The 24,855-nt window shown below is 44.5% G+C and overlaps 2 protein-coding genes across 4 annotated transcripts; one reads left to right on the forward strand and one right to left on the reverse strand.

The window, feature by feature from the left end:
• The first annotated feature begins 2,676 nt into the window (after positions 1-2,676).
• Positions 2,677-5,568, forward strand: LOC123074455 (Holliday junction resolvase MOC1, chloroplastic). Its single transcript, XM_044497303.1, has 6 exons — positions 2,677-3,122; positions 3,195-3,300; positions 3,450-3,502; positions 3,942-4,073; positions 4,705-4,777; positions 5,111-5,568. Exons 1-6 carry the CDS (start codon positions 2,721-2,723, stop codon positions 5,236-5,238), a joined length of 894 nt encoding a protein of 297 aa, XP_044353238.1. The 5' UTR covers positions 2,677-2,720; the 3' UTR covers positions 5,239-5,568.
• Positions 5,569-19,217: 13,649 nt separating this feature from the next.
• LOC123078147 (hydroxymethylglutaryl-CoA lyase, mitochondrial) lies at positions 19,218-24,059 on the reverse strand. 3 transcript variants are annotated; one of them, XM_044500549.1, is made up of 8 exons: positions 23,644-24,059; positions 23,101-23,275; positions 22,717-22,902; positions 20,948-21,028; positions 20,704-20,867; positions 20,490-20,613; positions 19,953-20,068; positions 19,218-19,841 (listed from the first exon to the last, which is right to left on the reverse strand). In XM_044500549.1, the coding sequence occupies exons 1-8, from the start codon at positions 23,829-23,831 to the stop codon at positions 19,748-19,750; spliced, it is 1,128 nt and encodes a 375-aa protein (XP_044356484.1). In that variant the 5' UTR covers positions 23,832-24,059; the 3' UTR covers positions 19,218-19,747. The 3 variants fall into 3 exon arrangements, with proteins under 3 accessions (XP_044356484.1, XP_044356482.1, XP_044356483.1); XM_044500547.1 differs by having other exon boundaries at positions 20,477-20,613; positions 23,644-24,054; XM_044500548.1 differs by having other exon boundaries at positions 20,477-20,613; positions 22,717-22,896; positions 23,644-24,052.
• Between the last annotated feature and the right edge of the window lie 796 nt (positions 24,060-24,855).

Consider the following 24,855-nt stretch of genomic DNA (forward strand, 5'->3'; position numbering starts at 1 on the left):
TAAACGTCTCTCCGGCATTGAACAAGAATGGACACTGGGGACACACACCCTCCATCGGCGAGCCGCTTCATTGCCGGGGCCAGCGAGAGGTCACGCCCGCTCTAGGCTGACGTCAACGCGGAGCGCCCGCTCTAGAGTGACATAAATGCGGGCAAATGTTTTCGGGCAGGAAAGGGCGCGGGGTAAGGAAGAGGGGTTTGCGTTGGTCAAGGTTGTCAGGCGCTTGCGTGCCAGCGGTAAGGCATAAAATGACGTCCAAACCACCGAGCAGACCGATATAAGACCGCGTTGGATGGGAAAACATCATCCCGACCACTCGGTCCGGACTGTTGCAAGCGCTTTCTTACAACTTTGATTCTTGAAGTCGCTGGCACGTAACATAATCATCCTGCAATTCAGATGACACTTCAATACGATCTTTGTATGTAAAAGAAAATACATAGCATTTTTTGAGGCACAAAAATACATGACTTATATGGTCAATTTGTGGTTGGATGTTTAGGGGGACAGTGGTATCACCAGCCCACCAGAGTATAAGTCTTGGTACTCGCATTATTTATGTGCATGTGTGCATTTATAGGGGTGAGTGTATGCGTGTATGTATGTCTGTACTGTGTTAAAAATACAAATGCGGATACATGCGGTCAAAAAAATACAGGTGCTGACTCTGATTGAAGAGGGCCCTTCATTCGATTTCTTGGGAGAAATTGGCATCACCAAAATGCAAAGGCGAAATGGGCTTCCGGGACCTACATCTTTTCAATCCGGCTCCATTGGGAAAGCATGGTTGGCCATTCATGACAAATCCGAATTCTTTATGTGCCGAGTTATGAAGGGAAGATATTTTCCACGTTGTGATTTTATGCAAGCAACAGTACCGCAAACAGCTTTGGCAACTTGGAGAGCTATCGTTGCTGGGAGAGATGTGCTGCAGCTAGGCATTATTCAGAGAGTTGGGGATGGGACAAGCATTAACGTATGGACGGACAAATGGATACCCTCCACTTTATCTATGACACCGTTGCTGAAACCGGCCACTACCACGGTGGAGCATGTCAGTGATCTCATCGATCAGACAAACTGGACATGGTGTCAAGAATTAGACCATGATACTTTTATCTTGCCTGATGCGGAGGCCATCTTAAATATTCCTCTTCGGCAAGGAGGGGGTCCGGACTTCATGGCATGTGCATATGAGAAATCTGGTAACTACACTGTTAAAACTGCGTAGCTCTAGTGAATCGCAAAGAGCGCGCAACTTTGGAGAAGGGCAGGCTTCAGGAACTTCAGTACAGTTGTGGAAAACCATATGGGCTCTAAAAGTTGCCCCAAAGTTAGTGTGTTCTGATGGCGTGTCTTGCGAGGCATAATACCGAATGAATGCACTCTAAGAGCATCTTCAACAGGTGTCCAAAAAGAGCTCCGCGCACTAAAAATTTGTTTTTCTAGGCGCCCAACAGCTCCAGCAGATTCTGTAGCGCTAAAAAGTTTTAGGCGCGTGCTGAAAAACGCTATCGCGCGCAGCATATTTTAGACTTCGGATTGCGCGCGCTTCACAATTTACACTGTCTGCTTTTTGAGCGCGCGTCTTTGGGCGTCTGCTAAAACAATGTTGGTCCCAGCGCATTAAAAGTGCTACAGTGGTGCGCTATAACTTTTATTGGATGCGAGATTTTTGTGCGGCCGTTGAAGATACTCCAAGATAGAGGCATATCAGAGAGGATAGTACTTGCAAAATTTGTCAAGCGACAGGTGAGGGATTTAGAGCATGCTGTTATTCATTATTCGCATGCAAAGTGTTTTTGGGAGAAGGCACGTATGTTGCTGGACATAAAATTACCACGCCTCCACCCAATCACTTGGGCGAGAGACATTTCTTATGATCACATGTTTTCAAAAGAAGAACGAACCACTTTCATAGTGATATGGTCCATATGGCATTCCCAGAATCGATGGACCCATGATAAGGAGAAGATCGACCCGATAAAGTCTGTAAGATTGTCAAGAGAAGCTCTGGCTCTTTTGGATATACCTCGGTAACATGCGTTGGTGCTGTCGGGTCATGGGTGGCGCCCACCCAAACATGATACTGTCAAGATAAATACTGATGTAACTATTGATAGAGATGGGGGTCTGAGTGGTGCAGGGGGTATCGCCAGGTCCCACAACTCGTTTATGGGAGCCTGGAGTAAGCCATTACCAGGTGTTACAGATCCCTTGATAGTGGAAGCTGCTTCTGTTTGAGAATGAGTTATTTTTGCAGCACTTCGAGGATTGAACAAAGTGGTCAATGAGACCGATTGCGTGGAGGTGGTGAACCTTTGAAACACTCACCACAACTCTCGTTCAGTAGTGGCATCCATTTTTTCAGAAATAGGAGAGCTAGCCAATAGTTTTGATTTCTTTGTAATTCAACATGTATTGCGGTCAGCCAATGGTCCAGCGCATTTATGTGCCAAGTATGTTTGCAATGTGTCTATGTCCGAAAGCTGGCTACTCGAGACTCCTAGCTTCCTCACCAGTAGCCTTCTGGCTGGTTGCTCAGCGAATGCTTTCGTTAGAATAAAGCTCTCACAATTTTCTGCAAAAAAAGACTTTTTTTTAGCATAAAAAAAAGACTCTGAAAATACTAGTCTCGGCCCGTCCGTACGGACGCGTTATCCCCCGAGTGGAACAGCAAAAACCCTCCCCTCCCATTCCGCCTCCTGTTGCTTCGAACTATGGCAGCAGCAGCTACCGGTGCTGCATCGGCCGCCGCTGCGCCAGCTACGCATCACGCTGCCCACCCCATGAACGCCCTCCGCTCCACCGCCCTCCGCCGCTCCACCCTCCATTGGGACGCCGCCGCGGCCTTCTTCTCCCCGCCCTTCCGCTCTCGCCGCTGCCACCGACGTGCCTTGCTCCCTCCTGCTGCGGCGCTGCCCGCGAAGTCCCGCTCCAGGGCCAAGGCCAAGCTCCTGGCGGACGCGGGGGCTGTGGACCCCTGGCTCGCCTCCCTCTCCCTGCTCCCCGCCGACGGCAGCGACGCCGCCGCCGCCCCCGCCCCCACCGGCTGGGCGATTGGGATCGATCCAGACACTCGCGGCGCCATCGCCGTTCTCTCACCCGACGGCTCCTCTCAGGTGCGGCCCGAAACTCGCATTTCGCGTTGACTGGTGTGCTTGAGCATTCATTCACGTTTTCACGTCCTGTAGGTGTTCGATAACCCGTTCGTGAACATAATGGTGTCGGAGCTCACCCGGAAGCGCCTAGACACCAGGTCCATCATACAGCTTCTCCGTGGCCTTGATGCGCCTCCAGGTATGGGCACACGAGAGTGTAGTTGTACATTCCTATCTGGGGTATTGGAGGACTTAAGCCTTCCTTGTGTGTTGAGCACAATGCAGTTATGTTCAGTAGCCGTTGCTGGTGTCTGACTATGATATTGTGGTGTCTTTGTTATCTTGCAGGAACTACAGCGTTTATTGAGAAGTCAAGTCCATTTCCAACTGATGGAAAGCTGGTCGGTCTCTTGCTTTCCTCATATTTTTGCCAGTCAATGGAAACATTTGCATAAGCATTACAATGAACTTATGTTTTATGCATCAATACTTCGAGAAGTCATGCCATTGGATAGTCCCTATAATAAGAATTATTGAGGATTACATTGCTCACTTGCAACTTATTACTGTCTCGGTGCATAACATTTTGCAGTAGATTGGTGGTAATAGAACTGACATTGTGTGCTTCTTGAGATCATGTGCCTCTGAAGATGTTCCACACACAAGTTGAGGCTAGAGTTGTACTCTAAGCAGTGTGATCTAGTTCAAATTCAGTTTGCAATTTGAACTTGATAGAATCTAGTTCACACCATATGACTGTTTAAATTTCATGTGAAACATGTGGCATAATGTAGGTTCTGTTAGTGACTTCTTGCCGTCTGTTTCATGATGTATATTTAGGGATGGTGGAGTACAGGTTTTTCGTATGGCTTGTGGATTGCTGCTCTAGTGGCATCTGAGTTTTCTGTTGTACCGGTTGCATCACAGACATGGAAATCGTACTTTGGGCTAACTCGAAGTGCATCACCTAAGGTTTGTTACTCTTCTTATATGCCTCTCATTTACAGAAAACTGGTAGAAATCTTTTCTGTTTGTTGGTAAGAACTTAACAAGCTTAATTATGGCATTTCAATAAAGATGCCTAACCATTGCTATTTTCATTGATGTAATTAAGGTTGTGTAGTACAAAAGTAGATAACAGGGTAAGTATTGAGTCCTTGAAACAGGGCCAGTGTGGTGAGTTCTTGAAACCGTGTCGGTGGGTTCGTACTCATGTGCGCCGATCATTGCAACCCAGGAGACCTTTCAATATAAGTTCACAACTGAATTGTTTCAATTATTTTGAATGGTTTAGAGTGAAGAAATCTGGGTTGGACTTTAGATATCATTGGATTAGGTTGGGGTGCTATGATCTAAGCTGACGGCAGTAATGAATCAAATCTGAGTTCGACCAATTGATTGCTACTGTGGTAATGCATAGATGTTATTTCATTTTAGAGAGCATTTCTCTCTCCTCATCTGAATGTTTGTTGCTAGATCTTGTGTGTTGTTCTACTAATTGTAGACTTAACATGACACCAGTTTCATTACATGTTTCTTAATCCTAACCTCAAATTAGTACCGCATCATAATAGTTATCTTATGACCCTTCTACGTCTGTCAGGATGATAGCAGACGAGCTGCTACAATCTTGTTCCCGGATAAGGCTCTGTCCCTCAAGTTGAAGAAACATCACGGTACGCATCTTACTATTTTCCAAGTCACAACAGTAAGTCAGTAAATGAATTATTTTGTCACAACATTCTAGTTCGAGCTGATCAATTGTAGACACTGACATATGCGTATGAATAAACATGATGTACACATGATGTGCTCTCTGTGTATTTCTCGTCTTGCTTTCAAGGTGTACTGAGCAAACAAACTAATTACACATATTCCTCACAGTCCAGCTAAATATATTTTGGCTAGTATAGTTAGCTTAATCCATTTAATTGAATGACCCGCTGAAACATGAGTAGATGATAACGCATTTTCTTCCGTAGTTCATTGATGTTTTGACGCTGATGCAGGGCGAGCAGAGGCTCTTCTGTTAGCGGCCTATGGAAAAGGACTCGTGCTACCATCAAAGAAGTTCAGCAAAACACAAAGAGTGCTGAAGCAAGAAACCAACTTGACATTGACAGGGATGCCTGATTGAATCGTCAGTAATTATTAGTTGGTATTGACAATTGCTGTAAATAATTTGGTTATTCACAGGAGCCCTATCATGTACTACCTCCATATCAAAATATAAGACATTTTTGCAGTTCAAATTGAAGTACAAAAACGTCTTATATTTTGGTACAGATGTAGTACATAATAACTCGAGAGAGATCTTAAGTTCTTAACTCACTTCACGGAAGCATTATTGATCTACCGTAGAGTTTAACAAGCTAGTGTACATTGACCATGAATATTGTTAACTTTTGGCGGCTGAGAAGTGAGGCAATTGTACTGATTTAATTGATGTGATCAATTTTGCACATCTTTGAAAGTATGTCCTTTTTGCTCTTGGAAACTTATATTTAGTCGCACGCGTCATATGCATGTGTGTATTACATAGTGTGCATAGTGTACAACAGCTTTAACAGCTGAATTATCCAGGAGAAATGAGAGCGGCTTAAAATGACCTTTTTTTGCGCCAAAACATCAAATGTGTAGAAACCTATGGTTAAGCGTCTCAATCTCCATACATGGAGACCCGTTGAGTATATATTGATTGTGGGAGTCGGTACAGGAGATGGCAGCGTCAAGGCTAACCATCGAGAGATATTACAGGAGGGTTTAGGAGATAAGAGAGATAAAACACAAAAAGAATAAACCTCCTAACTACCCTGCCGTGAGCCTCAAGGCCGGCCTCATAGCGTGTTACAAAGGGACACGCTAAACCTGTACAAGATGTGTTTAACATCCTCCCTTAATCTGAACTTCTCAAGTTAAATTCTTCAAATGATCTTGTGGGCAAAGCTTTTGTGAAATCATCTGCAACTTGGTCCTTTGAGGGAATGAACCGAATCTCCAATTCTTTGCTAGCAACCCTTTCTCTCACAAAATGATAGTCAATCTCGACATGTTTTGTTCTTGCATGAAAGACAGGGTTAGCAGAAAGATATGTCGCACCAATATTATCACACCAGAGACATGGAGTTTGTGTATAACATATGCCAAGTTCTCTAAGCAGAGCTTTAACCCATATTATTTCAGCTGTAGCATTTGCCAGTGCTTTGTATTCTGTCTCAGTACTTGATCTTGATACAGTTGCCTGTTTCTTTGCACACCAAGAAATTAAATTGGGCCCAAAGAAGACCGCAAAGCCACCTGTAGACCTCCTATCATCCAAGCAACCTGTCCAATCAGAATCAGAAAAGACACTAACCAGAGTGGAGGTTGACTTGGTGAAGGTTAACCCAACACTTAATGTGTTCTTGACATATCTGAGTATACGTTTGGCTGCAGTCCAATGAGTAGAAGTAGGTGCATGAAGGAATTGACATACTTTATTCACTGCAAAAGAGATGTCAGGCCTGGTAAGTGTCAAGTACTGAAGTGCTCCTACCAAACTTCTGTATTTGGTGCCATCCTCTTGACTCAAAGGAACACCCTCTGCAAGAGAATTGTTCTGAACTGGAGAGTGGTGTTGGTGATGGTTTACAGCCCTGCAACCCTGCCTTGCTCAGAAGATCAGTGGCATATTTTTCTTGAGAAAGGTGGAGACTACCTTCCTGATTCCTCTTGACCTCAATGCCAAGGAAGAAGTGCAGATCGCCGAGATCTTTGAGAGCAAAATCTGACTGCAAGTCTTTCAAGAGAGCTGTTACTGCCTCATCAGATGAACTAGTGACAATGATGTCATCAACATAAATAAGCACGAAGATAACAGTGTTGTATTTGTTGTAAATAAATAATGAAGTATCAAACTTGGAGGGAACAAATCCAAGGGTGTGCAGTTTGGAGCTGAGGCGAGAATACCATGCCCTTGGAGCTTGCTTCAGTCCATAGAGCGATTTATCCAGTTTACAGATATGAAATGGTTTATCAGGATCAACAAACCCAGGAGGTTGCTTCATGTAAACTTCCTCTTCCAGAACACCATGGAGGAACGCGTTCTGTACATCTAGCTGGCGAAGGCACCAACCTCGAGAGACAACTATGGATAAAACAAGACGAATAGTGGCAGCTTTAACAACTGGACTAAATGTGTCCTCATAGTCAAGGTCGTACCTTTGCTTGAATCCTTTGGCAACAAGACGAGCTTTGTAGCGATGTATGGAACCATCTGACCGTCGCTTGATGTGAAAAACCCACTTGCAATCAATTAGGTTTGTACCTGGACGAAAGGGAACAAGATGCCAAGTACGATTTTTCTGGAGTGCTCCAAACTCTTCACGCATGCAAGTTTCCACTTCGGATCAGCAAGAGCCTGAGAAACAGTTAGTGGTTCCCCTGTAACAGCATCAGAAGCAATTAAACCATATTTGGTTTTATAATTAACAGGTGCAAGGGTTCCTGTACGAAGACGGGTGCGAGGCAGCGTGGAAGGCTCAGGAGCCGGCGTAGAAGACCATCAGGGGTGGCAGGGACCGCTGCAGCGAATCCAGCCGATCCCGAGGAGGCAGGCGCGTCAGGGCTGCCGGGATCGTCTGTGGCATGCGCAGGTGTCGAAGTCAAGGAAACTGCCACAGAAGATCCGGGCGAGCCAGCCTGATCCAGCTCGGGGTGCGTGTCGGGCCCGCCTGGCGTGACCGTGGTGGAGCGCGGAGCCCGCCTGGTGAAGACCCATGGAGTGGGCGCATAGCGCGCAGGTGACAAGGCCCTGGCCGCTGATTGGCGCACCGAGCCCACGAGGTCCGATGCCGCAGCACGTGTCGGCGTGGCGGGGTCGGGTTGGCACGGGGTGCGAAGCGATCCTCCTGGCGCGGGGAGGATCCCGAGGCGGATGCTGTCGGGTCTGACGCAGTCGGGAGCTCAGATCCCGAAGGAGATTGCACCAGATTTCTTGTGGTCTCTGCTGTAGCACTGTTTTCAGCACAAAAGTGACCAATTTCTGCACCATTGGAACTGTAGTTTTTCTCTGTATCAAACTCAGGCAAGGGATTAGGAGTATTAGTCAATACATGATCATCACAATTATCATTACCCACACGAAGACTGGATGGAAGGAGAAGGATTTCTTTCCGAAGAAGGGCACCGGCATTGGGATGAAGTTTGGCGAATGGAAATTGCGTTTCGTCAAACACGACATCGCGAGAAATGTAGACACCACCAGTTGCAACATCAAGGCATTTGACACCCTTGTGTTGAGCCCTGTACCCAAGAAAGACTCACTCTTTGGAACGAAATATAAGCTTACGCGTATTATAGGGACGAAGGTTGGGCCAACAGGCGCAACCAAAGACACGAAGAGTAGTATAATCTGGTGTGACATGCAAGAGGCGTTCAGTGGGAGTTTCATTGGAGATAACACGACTTGGCCACATATTAATGAGATGCACGGCAGTGAGAAACGCTTCATCCCAAAACTTTAGTGGCATGGAAAGTGAAGCTAGGAGGGCGAGACCTACTTCAACGATATGACGGTGCTTGCGCTCGGCAGAACCATTCTGCTGATGAGCATGTGGGCATGAAATATGGTGAGAAATACCAATCTTTTGGAAAAAAAATAAATCAATTTTTCATACTCACCACCCCAGTCCGACTGCATGGCTATGATTTTACTATCGAATTTACGTTCCACAAGAGCTTGGAAGTTATGGAACAAGTCAGATCGTTTCTTAAGGAGATAGATCCAGGTGTACTTGCTATAATCATCAACAAAGCTCACATAGTAAGTATGCCTACCAACAGAAGTGGGTGCTGGACCCCAAACATCAGAAAAAATAAGTTGCAAGGGCTTGGTTGACACACTAGTGGAAACAGGATATGGCAATTGATGACTTTTTGCCTTCTGGCATGAATAACAAATAGTTTCTGAGTTTTTCTCACCAAAAACTGGGAGTTTATTTCTACTAAGAATTTGATGAACAGTAGAAAAAGATGGATGACCTAAGCGATTGTGCCACCTTTCAGCAGAAAGCCTGATGGCACCATAGACTTGTTTATTGAACTGGCAGTACTTGGGAAGCAATGCATAGAGCCCTTGCACACAAACGCCCCTATGGAGAACTCTCTTCGTGACCTAATCCTTGATCAAAAAGAAGAACGGGTGAAATTCTAGAAAAACATTATTGTCAAGGGCAATGCGATGAATAGATAACAAGGTTTTGGAAGCATTAGGGACATGCAAGATTTCATTGATCTCAAGGTTTTTATGTGGGGTTTTGATAACTGCTTGACCGATATGACTAATCTCCATACCTACACCGTTTGCTGCAGTGTAGACTTGATCTTGGCCACGATATTGCTCGTGCATCGTCAGCTTCTCCGGCTCGCCAGTGATGTGATTGGTGGCACCTGTGTCCATGTACCAGTTGGTATCGACACCATATGACGTATCGGCTGCAGCTGCAATTTTTCTCTTTTGGGCACCATCATCGGCGTCAGTCCTTAGCTATATGATTTGTTTTCTTGCAAATTTGACATTTACCCTCATAGCCCTCATAGCCTTGGAAGTTGCGCCCCCTGTTGTTGCTGTTGGGGGGACGCCGAGCATTCTTGTTGCCGTTTGGGGGGCCCTAGTGATGGTAGCCGCCGCCACCACCATGATAGCCCTCGCCGCCGCCTTGGTTGATGTTCTGGTGGTAGTTGCCACCACCGTTATAGCCGCCGCCTGTTGGGGAACGTAGTAATTTCAAAAAAATTCCTACGCACACGCAAGATCATGGTGATGCATAGCAACGAGAGGGGAGAGTGTTGTCCACGTACCCTCGTAGACCGTAAGCGGAAGCGTTATATCAACGCGGTTGATGTAGTCGTGCGTCTTCACGATCCGACCGATCCAAGTACCGAAAGCACGGCACCTCCGAGTTCTGCACATGTTCAGCTCGATGACGTCCCCGCCTTCTCGATCCAGCAAGAGGGGCGAAGTAGTAGATGAGTTCCGGCAGCACGATGGCGTGGTGACGGTGTTGGTGAAGAACAATCTCCGCAGGGCTTCGCCTAAGCACTACGAAAACTATGACGGAGGATAAACTAGAGGGGACGGGGTTGCCGGCACACGGCTTGGTGTTTCTTGATGTGTTTTGGGTGCTAGCCCTACCCCTCTATTTATATGTTGAGCCTTGGGGTCGAAACTTGGAGAAAAAGCCTCCACAAAGTCGGTTTCACCCGAAAGGCAAGAGTCCTTCTCGGACTCCAGGGCCAGACGCCAGGGTTCCCGCCGTCTGGACCCAGACGCCAGGGACCCTGGCGTCTGGCCCCTGGACTCCGCAAAACTTCCTTTTGCGCTTTCCAAAAACCTCGTGGGCTTTCCCCTTTGGCCCAGATAAAGTGTTCTCGTGCCCAAACATTTCGGGAAACATCCGGAACCCCTTCCGATGGATTCCGGAACCTTTCCGGAGATCAAACACTACTATCCACATATCAATCTTTACTTCCGGACCATTCCGGAGTTCCTCGTCATATCCGTGATCTCATCCAAAACTCCGAACAACATTCGGTCACCAACATACATAACTCATAGTACTATATCGTCAACGAACGTTAAGCGTGCGGACCCTACGGGTTCGAGAACTATGTAGACATGACCGAGACACCTCTCTGGTCAATAACCAATAGCGGGACCTGGATGCCCATATTGGCTCCTACATATTCTACGAAGATCTTTATCGGTCAGACCGCATAACAACATACGTTGTTCCCTTTGTCATCGGTATGTTACTTGCCCGAGATTCGATCGTCGGTATCTCAATACCTAGTTCAATCTCGTTACCGGCAAGTCTCTTTACTCGTTCTGTAATACATCATCCCGCAACTAACTCATTAGTTGCAATGCTTGCAAGGCTTATAGTGATGTGCATTACCGAGTGGGCCCAGAGATACCTCTCCGACAATCGGAGTGACAAATCCTAATCTCGAAATACGCCAACCCAACAAGTACCTTCGGAGACACCTGTAGAGCACCTTTATAATCACCCAGTTACGTTGTGACGTTTGGTAGCACACAAAGTGTTCCTCCGGTAAACGGGAGTTGCATAATCTCATAGTCATAGGAACATGTATAAGTCATGAAGAAAGCAATAGCAGAATACTAAACGATCAAGTGCTAAGCTAACGGAATGGGTCAAGTCAATCACATCATTCTCCTAATGATGTGATCCCGTTAATCAAATGACAACTCATGTCTATGGCTAGGAAACATAACCATCTTTGATCAACGAGCTAGTCAAGTAGAGGCATACTAGTGACACTCTGTTTGTCTATGTATTCACACATGTATTATGTTTCCGGTTAATACAATTCTAGCATGAATAATAAACATTTATCATGAAATAAGGAAATAAATAATAACTTTATTATTGCCTCTAGGGCATATTTCCTTCAGTCTCCCACTTGCACTAGAGTCAATAATCTAGATCACATCGCCATGTGATTTAACATCAATAGTTCACATCACCATGTGATTAACACCCATAGTTCACATCGTCATGTGACCAACACCCAAAGGGTTTACTAGAGTCAATAATCTAGTTCACATCGCTATGTGATTAACACCCAAAGAGTACCAAGGTGTGATCATGTTTTGCTTGTGAGAGAAGTTTAGTCAACGGGTCTGCCATATTCAGATCCGTATGTATTTTGCAAATTTCTATGTCTACAATGCTCTGCACGGAGCTACTTTAGCTAATTGCTCCCACTTTCAATATGTATCCAGATGAAGACTTAGAGTCATCTGGATCAGTGCCAAAACTTGTATCGACGTAACCCTTTACGACGAACCTTTTGTCACCTCCATAATCGAGAAACATATCCTTATTCCACTAAGGATAATTTTGACCGCTGTCCAGTGATCTACTCCTAGATCACTATTGTACTCCCTTGCCAAAATCAGTGTAGGGTATACAATAGATCTGGTACATAGCATGGCATACTTTATAGAACCTATGGCTGAGGCATAGGGAATGACTTTCATTCTCTTTCTATCTTCTGCCGTGGTCGGGCTTTGAGTCTTACTCAATTTCACACCTTGTAACACAGGCAAGAACTCTTTCTTTGACTGTTCCATTTTGAACTACTTCAAAATCTTGTCAAGGTATGTACTCATTGAAAAAACTTATCAAGCGTTTTGATCTATCTCTATAGATCTTGATGCTCAATATGTAAGCAGCTTCACCGAGGTCTTTCTTTGAAAAACTCCTTTCAAACACTCCTTTATGCTTTGCAGAATAATTCTACATTATTTCCGATCAACAATATGTCATTCACATATACTTATCAGAAATGTTGTAGTGCTCCCACTCACTTTCTTGTAAATACAGGCTTCACCGCAAGTCTGTATAAAACTATATGCTTTGATCAACTCATCAAAGCGTATATTCCAACTCCGAGATGCTTGCACCAGTCCATAGATGGATCGCTGGAGCTTGCACATTTTGTTAGCACCTTTAGGATTGACAAAACCTTCTGGTTGCATCATATACAACTCTTCTTTAAGAAATTCATTAAGGAATGTAGTTTTGACATCCATTTGCCAGATTTCATAAAATGTGGCAATTTGCTAACATGATTCGGACAGACTTAAGCATCGCTACGAGTGAGAAAATCTCATCGTAGTCAACACCTTGAACTTTGTCAAAAACCTTTTTCGACAAGTCTAGCTTTGTAGATAGTAACACTACTATCAGCGTCCGTCTTCCTCTTGAAGATCCATTTATTTTCTATGGCTTGCCGATCATCGGGCAAGTCAACCAAAGTCCACACTTTGTTCTCATACATGGATCCCACTCAGATTTCATGGCCTCAAGCCATTTTGTGGAATCTGGGCTCACCATCGCTTCCTCATAGTCCGTAGGTTCGTCATGGTCAAGTAACATGACCTCCAGAATAGGATTACCGTACCACTCTGGTGCGGATCTCACTCTGGTCGACCTACGAGGTTCGGTAGTAACTTGATCTAAAGTTACATGATCATCATCATTATCTTCCTCACTAATTGGTGTAGGAGTCACAGGAACAGATTTCTGTGATGAACTACTTTCCAATAAGGGAGCAGGTACAGTTACCTCATCAAGTTCTACCTTCCTCCCACTCACTTCTTTCGAGAGAAACTCCTTCTCTAGAAAGGATCCATTCTTAGCAACGAATATCTTGCCTTCGGATCTGTGATAGAAGGTGTACCCAACAGTAATTTTTGGGTATCCTATGAAGACACACTTTTTCGATTTGGGTTTGAGCTTATCAGGATGAATCTTTTTCACATAAGCATCGCAATCCCAAACTTTAAGAAACGACAGCCTAGGTTTCTTGCCAAACCATAGTTCATACGGTGTCGTCTCAACGGATTAGATGGTGCCCTATTTAATGTGAATGCAGCTGTCTCTAATGCATAACCCCAGAATGATAGTGGTAAATCGGTAAGAGACATCATAGATTGCACTATATCCAATAAAGTACGGTTATGACGTTCGGACACACCATTATGCTGTGGTGTTCCAGGTGGCACGAATTTGTGAAACTATTCCACATTGTTTTAATTGAAGACCAAACTCGTAACTCAAATATTTTCCTCTGCGATCATATCGTAGAAACTTTTATTTTCTTGTTTACGATGATTCTCCACTTCACTCTGAAATTCTTTGAACTTTTCAAATGTTTCAGACTCGTGTTTTATCAAGTAGATATACTCATATCTGCTCAAATCATCTGTGAAGGTCAGAAAATAATGATACTTGCCGTGAGCCTCAACACTCATCGGATTGTATACATCAGTATGTATTATTTCCAATAAGTCAGTTGCTCGCTCCATTGTTCCGGAGAACGGAGTTTTTAGTCATCTTGCCCATAAGGCATGGTTCGCAAGCATCAAGTGATTCATAATCAATTGATTCCAAAATCCCATCAGCGTGGAGTTTCTTCATGCGCTTTACACCAATATGACCTAAACGGCAGTGCCACAAATAAGTTGCACTATCATTATTAACTTTGCATCTTTTGGCTTCAATATTATGAATATGTGTATTACTACGATCGAGATCCAACAAACCATTTTCATTGGGTGTATGACCATAGAAGGTTTTATTCATGTAAACAGAACAACAATTATTCTCTAACTTAAATGAATAACCGTATTGCAATAAACATGATCAAATCATATTCATGCTCAACGCAAACACCAAATAACACTTATTTAGGTTCAACACTAATCCCGAAAGTATAGGGAGTGTGCGATGATGATCATATCAATCTTGGAACTACTTCCAACACACATCGTCACCTCGCCCTTAACTAGTTTCTGTTCATTCTGCAACTCCCGTTTTGAGTTACTACTCTTAGCAACTGAACTAGTATCAAATACTGAGGGGTTGCTATAAACACTAGTAAAGTACACATTAATAACATGTATATCAAATATACCTATGTTCACTTTGCCATCCTTCTTATCCGCCAATTACTTGGGGTAGTTCCGCTTCCAGTGACCAGTCCCTTTGCAGTAGAAGCACTTAGTCTCAGGCTTAGGTCCAGACTTGGGTTTCTTCACTCGAGCAGCAACTTGCTTGCCGTTCTTCTTGAAGTTCCCCTTCTTCCCTTTGCCCTTTTCTTGAAACTAGTGGTCTTGTCAACCATCAACACTTGATGTTTTTCTTGATTTCTACCTTCGCCGATTTTAGCATCGCGAAGAGCTTGGGAATTGTTTTCGTCATCCCTTGCACATTATAGTTCATCACGAAGTTCTAGTAACTTGGTGATAGTGACTAGAGAACTTTGTCAATCACTATCTTATCTGGAAGATTAACTCCCACTTGATTCAAGCAATTGTAGTACCCAGACAATCTGAACACATGCTCACTGATTGAGCGATTCTCCTCCATCTTTTAGGCAAAGTACTGTCAGAGGTCTCATACCTCTCGAACGGGCATGAGTCTGAAATACTAATTTCAACTCTTGGAACATCTCATATGCTCCATGGCGTTTCAAAAACGTCTTTGAAGCCCCGATTCTAATCCGCAAAGCATGGTGCACTAAACTATCAAGTAGTCATCATACTGAGCTAGCCAAACGTTCATAACGTCTGCATCTGCTCCTGCAATAGGTCTGTCACCTAGCGGTGCATCAAGGACATAATTCTTCTGTGCAGCAATGAGGATAATCCTCAGATCACGGATCCAATCCGCATCATTGCTACTAACATTTTTCAACTTAGTTTTCTCTAGGAACATATCAAAAAATAAAACAGGGGAGCTAAACGCGAGCTATTGATCTACAACATAGATATGCTAATACTACCAGGACTAAGTTCATGATAAATTAAAGTTCAATTAATCATATTACTTAAGAACTCCCACTTAGATAGACATCCCTCTAATCATCTAAGTGATCACGTGATCCAAATCAACTAAACCATAACCGATCATCACGTGAAATGGAGTAGTTTTCAATGGTGAACATCACTATGTTGATCATATCTTCTATATGATTCACGCTCGACCTTTCGGTCTCAGTGTTCCGAGGCCATATCTGCATATGCTAGGCTCGTCAAGTTTAACCTGAGTATTCCGCGTGTGCAAAACTGTCTTGCACCCGTTGTAGGTGGACGTAGAGCTTATCACACCCGATCATCACGTGGTGTCTGGGCACGACGAACTTTGGCAACGGTGCATACTTAGGGAGAACACTTTTATCTTGAAATTTAGTGAGAGATCATCTTATAATGCTACCGCCGAACTAAGCAAAATAAGATGTATAAAAATTAACATCACATGCAATCATAATATGTGACATGATATGGCCATCATCATCTTGTGCCTTTGGTCTCCATCTCCAAAGCATCGTCATGATTTCCAACGTCACCGGCATGACACCATGATCTCCATCATCTTGATCTATATCAATGTGTCGTCACATGGTCGTCTCGCCAACTATTGCTCTTGCAACTACTGCTATCGCATAGCGATAAAGTAAAGCAATTATTTGGCGCTTGCATCTTATGCAATAGAGAGACAACCATAAGGCTTTTGCCAGTTGCCGATAACTTCAACAAAACATGATCATCTCATACAACAACTTATATCTTCATCACGTCTTGACCATATCACATCACAACATGCCCTGCCAAAACAAGTTAGACGTCCTCTACTTTGTTGTTGCAAGTTTTACGTGGCTGCTACAGGCTGAGCAAGAACCGTTCTTACCTATGCATCAAAACCACAATGATAGTTCATCAAGTTAGTGATGTTTTAACCTTCTCAAGGACCGGGCGTAGCCACACTCGGTTCAACTAAAGTTGGAGAAACTGGCACCCGCTAGTCACCTGTGTGCATAGCACGGCAGTAAAACCAGTCTCGCGTAAGCGTACGCGTAATGTCGGTCCGGGCCGCTTCATCCAACAATACCGCCGAACCAAAGTATGACATGCTGGTAAGCAGTATGACTTGTATCGCCCACAACTCACTTGTGTTCTACTCGTGCATATGACATCTACGCATAAAACCTGGCTCTGATACCACTGTTGGGGAACGTAGTAATTTCAAAAAAATTCCTACGCACACGCAAGATCATGGTGATGCATAGCAACGAGAGGGGAGAGTGTTGTCCACGTACCCTCGTAGACCGTAAGCGGAAGCGTTATATCAACGCGGTTGATGTAGTCGTACGTCTTCACGATCCGACCGATCCAAGTACCGAAAGCACGACACCTCCGAGTTCTGCACACATTCAGCTCGATGACGTCCCCGCCTTCTCGATCCAGCAAGAGGGGCGAAGTAGTAGATGAGTTCCGGCAGCACGACGGTGTGGTGACGGTGTTGGTGAAGAACAATCTCCGCAGGGCTTCTCCTAAGCACTACGAAAACTATGACGGAGGATAAACTAGAGGGGACGGGGTTGCCGGCACACGGCTTGGTGTTTCTTGATGTGTCTTGGGTGCTAGCCCTACCCCTCTATTTATATGTTGAGCCTTGGGGTCGAAACTTGGAGTAAAAGCCTCCACAAAGTCGGTTTCACCCGAAAGGCAAGAGTCCTTCTCGGACTCCAGGGCCAGACGCCAGGGTTCGACTCCGCAAAACTTCCTTTTGCGCTTTCCAAAAACCTCGTGGGCTTTCCCCTTTGGCCCAGATAAAGTGTTCTTGTGCCCAAACATTTCAGGAAACATCCGGAACCCCTTCCGATGGATTCCGGAACCTTTCCGGAGATCAAACACTACTATCCACATATCAATCTTTACTTCCGAACCATTCCGGAGTTCCTCGTCATATCCGTGATCTCATCCAAAACTCCGAACAACATTCGGTCACCAACATACATAACTCATAGTACTATATCGTCAACGAACGTTAAGCGTGCGGACCCTACGGGTTCGAGAACTATGTAGACATGACCGAGACACCTCTTTGGTCAATAACCAATAGCGGGACCTGGATGCCCATATTGGCTCCTACATATTCTACGAAGATCTTTATCGGTCAGACCGCATAACAACATACGTTGTTCCCTTTGTCATCAGTATGTTACTTGCCCGAGATTCGATCGTCGGTATCTCAATACCTAGTTCAATCTCGTTACCGGCAAGTCTCTTTACTCGTTCTGTAATACATCATCCCGCAACTAACTCATTAGTTGCAATGCTTGCAAGGCTTATAGTGATGTGCATTACCGAGTGGGCCCAGAGATACCTCTCCGACAATCGGAGTGACAAATTCTAATCTCGAAATATGCCAACCCAACAAGTACCTTCGGAGACACCTGTAGAGCACCTTTATAATCACCCAGTTACGTCGTGACGTTTGGTAGCACACAAAGTGTTCCTCCGGTAAACGGGAGTTGCGTAATCTCATAGTCATACGAACATGTATAAGTCATGAAGAAAGCAATAGCAGAATACTAAACGATCAAGTGCTAAGCTAACGGAATGGGTCAAGTCAATCACATCATTCTCCTAATGATGTGATCCCGTTAATCAAATGACAACTCATGTCTATGGCTAGGAAACATAACCATCTTTGAGTAACGAGCTAGTCAAGTAGAGGCATACTAGTGACACTCTGTTTGTCTATGTATTCACACAAGTATTATGTTTCCGGTTAATACAATTCTAGCATGAATGATAAACATTTATCATGAAATAAGGAAATAAATAATAACTTTATTATTGCCTCTAGGGCATATTTCCTTCACCGCCTCCATTGACGTGGCTGGTGCCACCGTAGCCGCCATCGCTACCATAGCCGCCGCCGCCACGGGATCCACCACTGTTGCCCTTCTGGTTGCGGTAGTTGCCCTTGTTGCCTCGGCCGCGAGAAGCAATGTTTGCCGATGACTTGAAGGCGCCGCCGTCGTTGCCGTGGAACATCTCGACCTGCTGGTCGAAGTTTGCCACCATGGACAAGAGGATGTCGACGGTGATTGGCTCGGTGCGGACGTCCAGCGCAGAGACGATCGGCTGATATTCCATGTCGAGGCCCGCAATGATGAAGGAGACGAGCTCTGGCTCTCCGATGGGTTTGCCCGCTGCCGCGAGTTCATCAAAGAGCGAGCGCATGTGGCCGAAGTACGCTGAGGCGGATTGGGACCCCTTCTGTGCGTTGGTGAGGGCGGCTCGGATGTTGTTGGCGCGAGAGAGGGAGATAGCTGAGAACATGTTCCCTAGGGCGCTCCAGATCGCATGTGATCGCTCAAGCGACGCAACCTGGACGAGAACCTCTTTGGACAGATTCCTGAGAAGATAGGCTACAATTTGTTGGTCCTGGATTAACCAGGGGGCATAGGCAGGGTTCACAGCAACCTGATCCTTGCCGTCGGTGGTCTTGGTGGTGATTGTTTTGGAAGGTTCTTCGATGGTTTGATCGAGGTAACCATATAGGCCGGCGCCCATGATCTGTGATCTGGCTTGAGCGTGCCATAGGATATAATTGGTGCGGGTAAGAGGTTCAGATATGTTGTTGTTGATGCCAGAGGAGATGACAGAGGTGGAAGACGACATGGTGGGTGAAGGATAATGGCGCTAGATGTAATGGAAGGGACTAGCTCTGTATACCATGTAGAAACCTATGGTTAAGCGTCTCAATCTCCATACATGGAGACCCGCGGAGTATATATTGATTGTGGGAGTCGGTACAGGAGATGGCAGCGTCAAGGCTAACCATCGAGAGATATTACAGGAGGGTTTAGGAGATAAGAGAGATAAAACATAAAAAGAATAAACCTCCTAACTACCCTGCCGTGAGCCTCAAGGCCGGCCTCATAGCGTGTTACAAAGGGACACGCTAAACCTGTACAAGATATGTTTAGCAAAATGCACCATTTATTCATTTACGTACTTTCTGCATTGGTACTGTACATGTATCTTCTGCAACAGGGGATCACGACATACAATAAACGGGCACAGCATTATGATGTTACAGAGTAACAGCACTAAGAGCAACCTCATAGCTTTGAGGCGCTCGCGGTAACCTTGCTCAAGGCAGTAGCTGCCTTGGACCCAGACTGGCGCCCCAGATGCTTGCAGATGAACTCGCCGGCTGCGATTACCTTGCTTAGATCGACGCCTGTCTTGATCCCCAACCCATTCAGCATGTACACTACGTCTTCAGTAGCAACATTCCCTGATGCGCCCTGCGCATATGGGCAGCCACCAAGGCCTGCGACGGAGGAGTCCACGACACTAATACCCATCTGGTCGAGCAGAGAACATGGTTGATCACATACAAGTGTTGGATGATAAGATCTGAATCACCATTTTGTTTTTTGTGTGATGGTTTGTTCAGTATCTCAGTAGATGATTACCTGGAGAGAGACGAGGATGTTTGAAAGAGACTGCCCGTAGGTGTCGTGGAAATGGACAGCAAGCTTTTCCACGGGAACGACGGACATAACTGCCTCAAGCATTGGTACAACTGTGCCTGAATATATCGAAGAAGCTACATATTTAATTGAAATTTTCATGAAGCGAAGGTGGGTTTATCTAGATAATTAAACACAATCTGACATTAAGAGAAGTTAAAATTTACTGAACTTGGTGATGGGTAATCAATGTTTTCCCAAACGACACTGGTATACAACTAGGAACAGTTTTCTTCCATTATTTGAAGACAAGAAAAATCAACATTTGTTTGAAGGCAACATGAGAAACAAATCATGCCAAATATGCAAGGCTCCACAATGACAGCGAGGATCTTGGTGTCAAACTGGCACGTGCCAGATAATATCCTTTGCCTAATGGATGTAACAAACTAAAGCCCAATAGTAGCAAGCAAAATCTAGTTATGGCATACTTAAAAATTGTGGGTTAGCAAATAATGCAAGATCACCTGGGGTACCAACTCCAATCGTATCACCAAGCGAAACCTCGTAGCAGCCCATGTCATAAAGCTCTTTGGCAACATAAGCTACATTTGAAGGTGGTACTGATCCTTCTACTGGGCATCCAACCACACAAGAAACATACCTACATTGTTGCATAATAGAGCAACACAATATTAACATATGTCACACTGGAAAACTGGAGTTGAAAAGGCTGGAAAATAAAATAACTTACCCTCGTACAGGAATTTCTCGCTTTTTTGCTGCAAGAGCAACATCATTATAGCGGACAAGGCTCTCTTTAATTGAACAGTTTATGTTTGACTTTGAAAATGCTTCAGAAGCTGACGCAAATATTGCAACTTCTTTGGCACCTGCTGCAGCTGCTGCTTCAAATCCCTGATGATAAATGAACAGGACTGGTTATTAAATGGGGTAAGCTAACAAATATAAAACCCACCTGATTAAAAATGATTTACCTTGAGGTTTGGAGTCAATACAGGAAAGCTTACACCCGTAATATTCCGAACCACTTCCATAACATCCTTCGCATCAGCTAGCTACAATTATTCAATATCGTATCATTCAGCAATGGGATGTCAAATATACATGATAGGCAAATGAACTGACGGACAAGCAAAACTGAAAGTATACTTTGATAAAGTAGGGTGAGCTGAGCTAGCAGAAGACTTAAGAAGCAGGCAAGCCACATGCATTCAAGACCACAAGATTTCGCAAACAATTTTTTTCCATCACATGATAAGTTTTCAGTTAGACTACAACAGAATGCCATTTATTTGGACTAAGATGACATCATAGTATTAGGCAATAGGCACTACTGTACAAATTTTCTTTCCTTGCTTCATTGCTAGGAAGTATTCCTGCCGGAAACAATTAAGGATGGTGATTCAAGTCTGGCATAATGTTATCCAGAGACACATTTCAGTTCTTGTTTCAATAAGAAAATGTTATTTGTGGCACTGGGCAATGTATCAATACTGTGTCTGAATCTTAATAGCAAGGATCATTTGAATACGCAGTACAAAAACCAATTTTCAAATGTCAATGACAGTTCAGAACTATACTCATTTGAATACGCAGTAAAAAACCAATTTTCAAATGTCAATGACAGTTCAGAACTATACTTATTCACAGGTTTAGAGCTTGTGCACCGTATTTGTTCCATTTCCCTCCATGTCGGACAATCAACTTCACACAGACCACACTGGCAATATCTAGATTGCAATATAAATACAGAGGTAAACAATTTGGAGAAATCCAACATTTGCGTCAGAACCATTCTTCATTCGAAGTAGGAGGAAACTTTGTTATGAACCTCCAATGAAAAGATCGAGAGGTTCGGCAATCCACTATACCACTCATGGCCCATGCGACACTCCACTCCAACATTTAAACAATAACACAACCCTTGTTGGGCTCTGCAGGTTCCCGGGCTAAACACCATATGTCATATTTTAAAACCTAAAGAGTTTCATGGTGGTGAAGGTCCAATTAAGAGTATGGTTATGTTCTCATTCCCGTAGTGCAAATGACTTCAGTGAATGATGCAATTTATGCTGGTGTTGAAAGTTACTCTATTGTAATATATGGAATTATGGACACAAGAGTATCATGGTAATGAGCAATGGGACTATAAACTACCGTTATTCCATAATTCTGCAGTCTTTGTCAACGTAACAAGCAGCAAATTTATTTTTACTAGCAATGTGCCCGTGCGTTGCAACAGATCCAAAGTAGAATAATACATGTTCACAAACTTGAAAGAAAAACAATCTAATTTTGGTATATATGTCACTAAAAATATACTCGTATTAGGTTTCACTTAAAATATATTCCTCGTGGCTTTTTTTATGAGGTGGGGGAGGGATGTGGTTGGTTTCAAGATACTAAGGGGTTTCTGCAAATTGGAGCAGAGAAGTGGGGTCTTGCTGCAAAAAATGCCACAGCTTACATCACAGTCGTTAGATGCAGATCTGATGGTCAGAAATGACGGATGGCAGACACACAATCATCACCAACTGAGTCTTTTATAGGAGTACAGATAGAGATAAATGAATAGATGGCAAAGTTCTGTCAGAACATGGAAATCATATAGGAGTAGATATCAAAGGAAATAAAATTGGGTAACGGAGATCTTCAGAGTCACACAACTCCCGTCACATATGCATAAGAATCAAATTGGTAATCTTAGTCACCTGCTTATGGGGAAAAATATTAAGAATTTTACCTGTGGCACCCATTTTGGGGAGACAAAACTTGTTGCCTCAACAACTGATAATCCAGAGGTTACCAATCTCTTTATGAGCTCAATCTTTACAGGTGTTGGCACTGTATTTTTTTCGTTCTGCAGTCCATCTCGAGGCCCAACTTCTACAATTTTCACACACCTTGGCAGACCATGTATTATCTGGAACTAAAAAAAGATGTTAACTCCAGTTAATGTAAAGGAGAACTTCGGATTTTATTTTATGTTCGCAATAATGATTGCAATTCCTGGGATAAAGACGCCAAGTTTATTCATAGAAGCATGCTAGTAACATAAATTGAGATGATCTCAGAATTTATCCAGGTTGGCAAGCTAACAGATACGGGTATAGATAGAATTACACACCCTGTTTGCAGCTTCTATCCTTTCTTGGTCGGACGAAGCCGAAAAAGATCTGTAGTTCTGTTGGTTCTGTGAAAGATAACTTGCATAAAGAACATGACGGTTCCCTCCGACAGGCGTGGCTCGATTAGACACTGGATGTCTTTGATATGTGCGTCTTCTGCAGGCATGTTCTCCTCTGTGACAACATAGAAATTTAGCACGAGTAAGTAATTATGAAAGAAAGGGGGGGGGGGGGGGGGGCGAATTATTGGGTAACAAATCTTTGCATGATGGAAGTAGGAAATTCAGTAATCATCATTCTCTGGAGACGGGGAATTAATCTATGATTCAGTGAATCAGAATTCTCAAAATGTCATACACGCCGATGTTTAACAAATGAGGTTCAAACTGAATTCCTTCGATGGCATTATCAGATTATATTTAGATTCTTCCAGCTCAAAGTTTTGAAATCTGAATCCCGGTGCACGCATGAATGAACATATTTCAGCTTCAAAGTGAATGCACATACGCTTCAATTGCATATGAAGACCAAACCACGCTCACCGTGAATCGCCTGAAGAAGAGCACAGCGGCGGCGCATCAGCCTCAGCTATCCCGGCGCAGGGCCGCTCTGCGAGACCGGGAGGAGCCTGCGAGAGCTGCATGCCGGACCTCGCCGCCGAGGCCGCTGCGGAAGCCAAGGCGCGCGAGGACTGCGGCGCGGACCTAGACCAGACCCTGGACGCCAGCATCCTTCGCGTCGCGCGACCGCTAAGGAAGCGGCACGGAACAGCACGCCGTGTCGACCTCCACCAGCAGGTAGGCCTGGCTGGGCTGATGGATCGGAGATGGTGTTTCTAGAAGCTTCTCCGGATAGAAGAAGCAGCCAGGTATGAGGGCGAAGCCGTGAAGAATGAAGAGAACACACAAACTGAAGAAGTGAAGAGCCAGGAAGAAAATGGTGGCCCGGCAAGAAGTTGCGTCCGGACCCTGCACATGCCTCGTGGGCAGGCCGTCGTGGCATCCCTATCTGGCTACCCCCAACGGCGTGAACCAGCCCTCGGAAAAGGAGTGCCTATTCTGTAATCTTTTATTTTGCGGGGTCTGTTCCGTAATCTTTGACCCTTTTTTTGAGGGATTTTCTTTACAGAGAAAATTTAAGGTGGGACAAACTTTAAAAGCATACTAAAAATATAACACAAAATCTAGATTACAAATTTACAATATACATAAATGCAGTAAAATATACATTTTTTCTCAATTCTCGTTCACTGGCAATGTCGGTAATGCCATGGTACCACTCAGTCAGCCATTAGCAATGGCGTTGCCCCTGCGTGCCTACATCCCTGCTAATTGGCCTAGATCTTGTGCGGTGATTTGCGGCTATCACACTTTCTTCGCTGTCCCGCCGTCCGCCGGTGTTGTTGGCTCAATCTAGGATTAGTGCGGTCTTTACTAACTTGTGCCGGTGCGTGTGTTTGCTTGAATGCATGAATTAGTTGTGTCGCCAATCGCTGTTTGATGATGGACAAAGCGTTTAGCAGGGAGTTCCTAGGCCGATGATCAAATAATGTGGCCCATGTGCACGAGGCGATGAACCCTTTTCTTTCTCGTTATTCCTTTTCCCAGCAAAGCAAATACAATTCTAAAGAACGCAGTCAACACAATGCATATGCATCATGCTTGATGATCTTTTTTGCCAAAAATCAAAGTGGGCATCCGCCCACCTTACCCTACGGGGTCCTCCGCCTGTGGTCTCATTTAATCCCTCTTGGC

Source organism: Triticum aestivum, chromosome 3D (genome assembly GCF_018294505.1).
Source record: "Triticum aestivum cultivar Chinese Spring chromosome 3D, IWGSC CS RefSeq v2.1, whole genome shotgun sequence".
Classification (NCBI taxonomy): domain Eukaryota; kingdom Viridiplantae; phylum Streptophyta; class Magnoliopsida; order Poales; family Poaceae; genus Triticum; species Triticum aestivum.

Bases quoted from the DNA above. Each gene is read 5' to 3' on its own strand.
- LOC123078147 (XM_044500547.1), bottom strand. From the start codon at position 23,831: ATGCTGGCGTCCAGGGTCTGGTCTAGGTCCGCGCCGCAGTCCTCGCGC. The intron at 22,903-23,100 runs GTGTGTAATTCT...ATCTTTTTTTAG, and splicing joins GGATAGAAGCTGCAAACAGG to TTCCAGATAATACATGGTCT. The intron at 20,614-20,703 runs GTAAGTTATTTT...GCAACAATGTAG, and splicing joins CGAGAAATTCCTGTACGAGG to GTATGTTTCTTGTGTGGTTG.
- LOC123074455 (XM_044497303.1), top strand. From the start codon at position 2,721: ATGGCAGCAGCAGCTACCGGTGCTGCATCGGCCGCCGCTGCGCCAGCT. The intron at 3,301-3,449 runs GTATGGGCACAC...GTTATCTTGCAG, and splicing joins TGGCCTTGATGCGCCTCCAG to GAACTACAGCGTTTATTGAG. The intron at 4,778-5,110 runs GTACGCATCTTA...ACGCTGATGCAG, and splicing joins CAAGTTGAAGAAACATCACG to GGCGAGCAGAGGCTCTTCTG.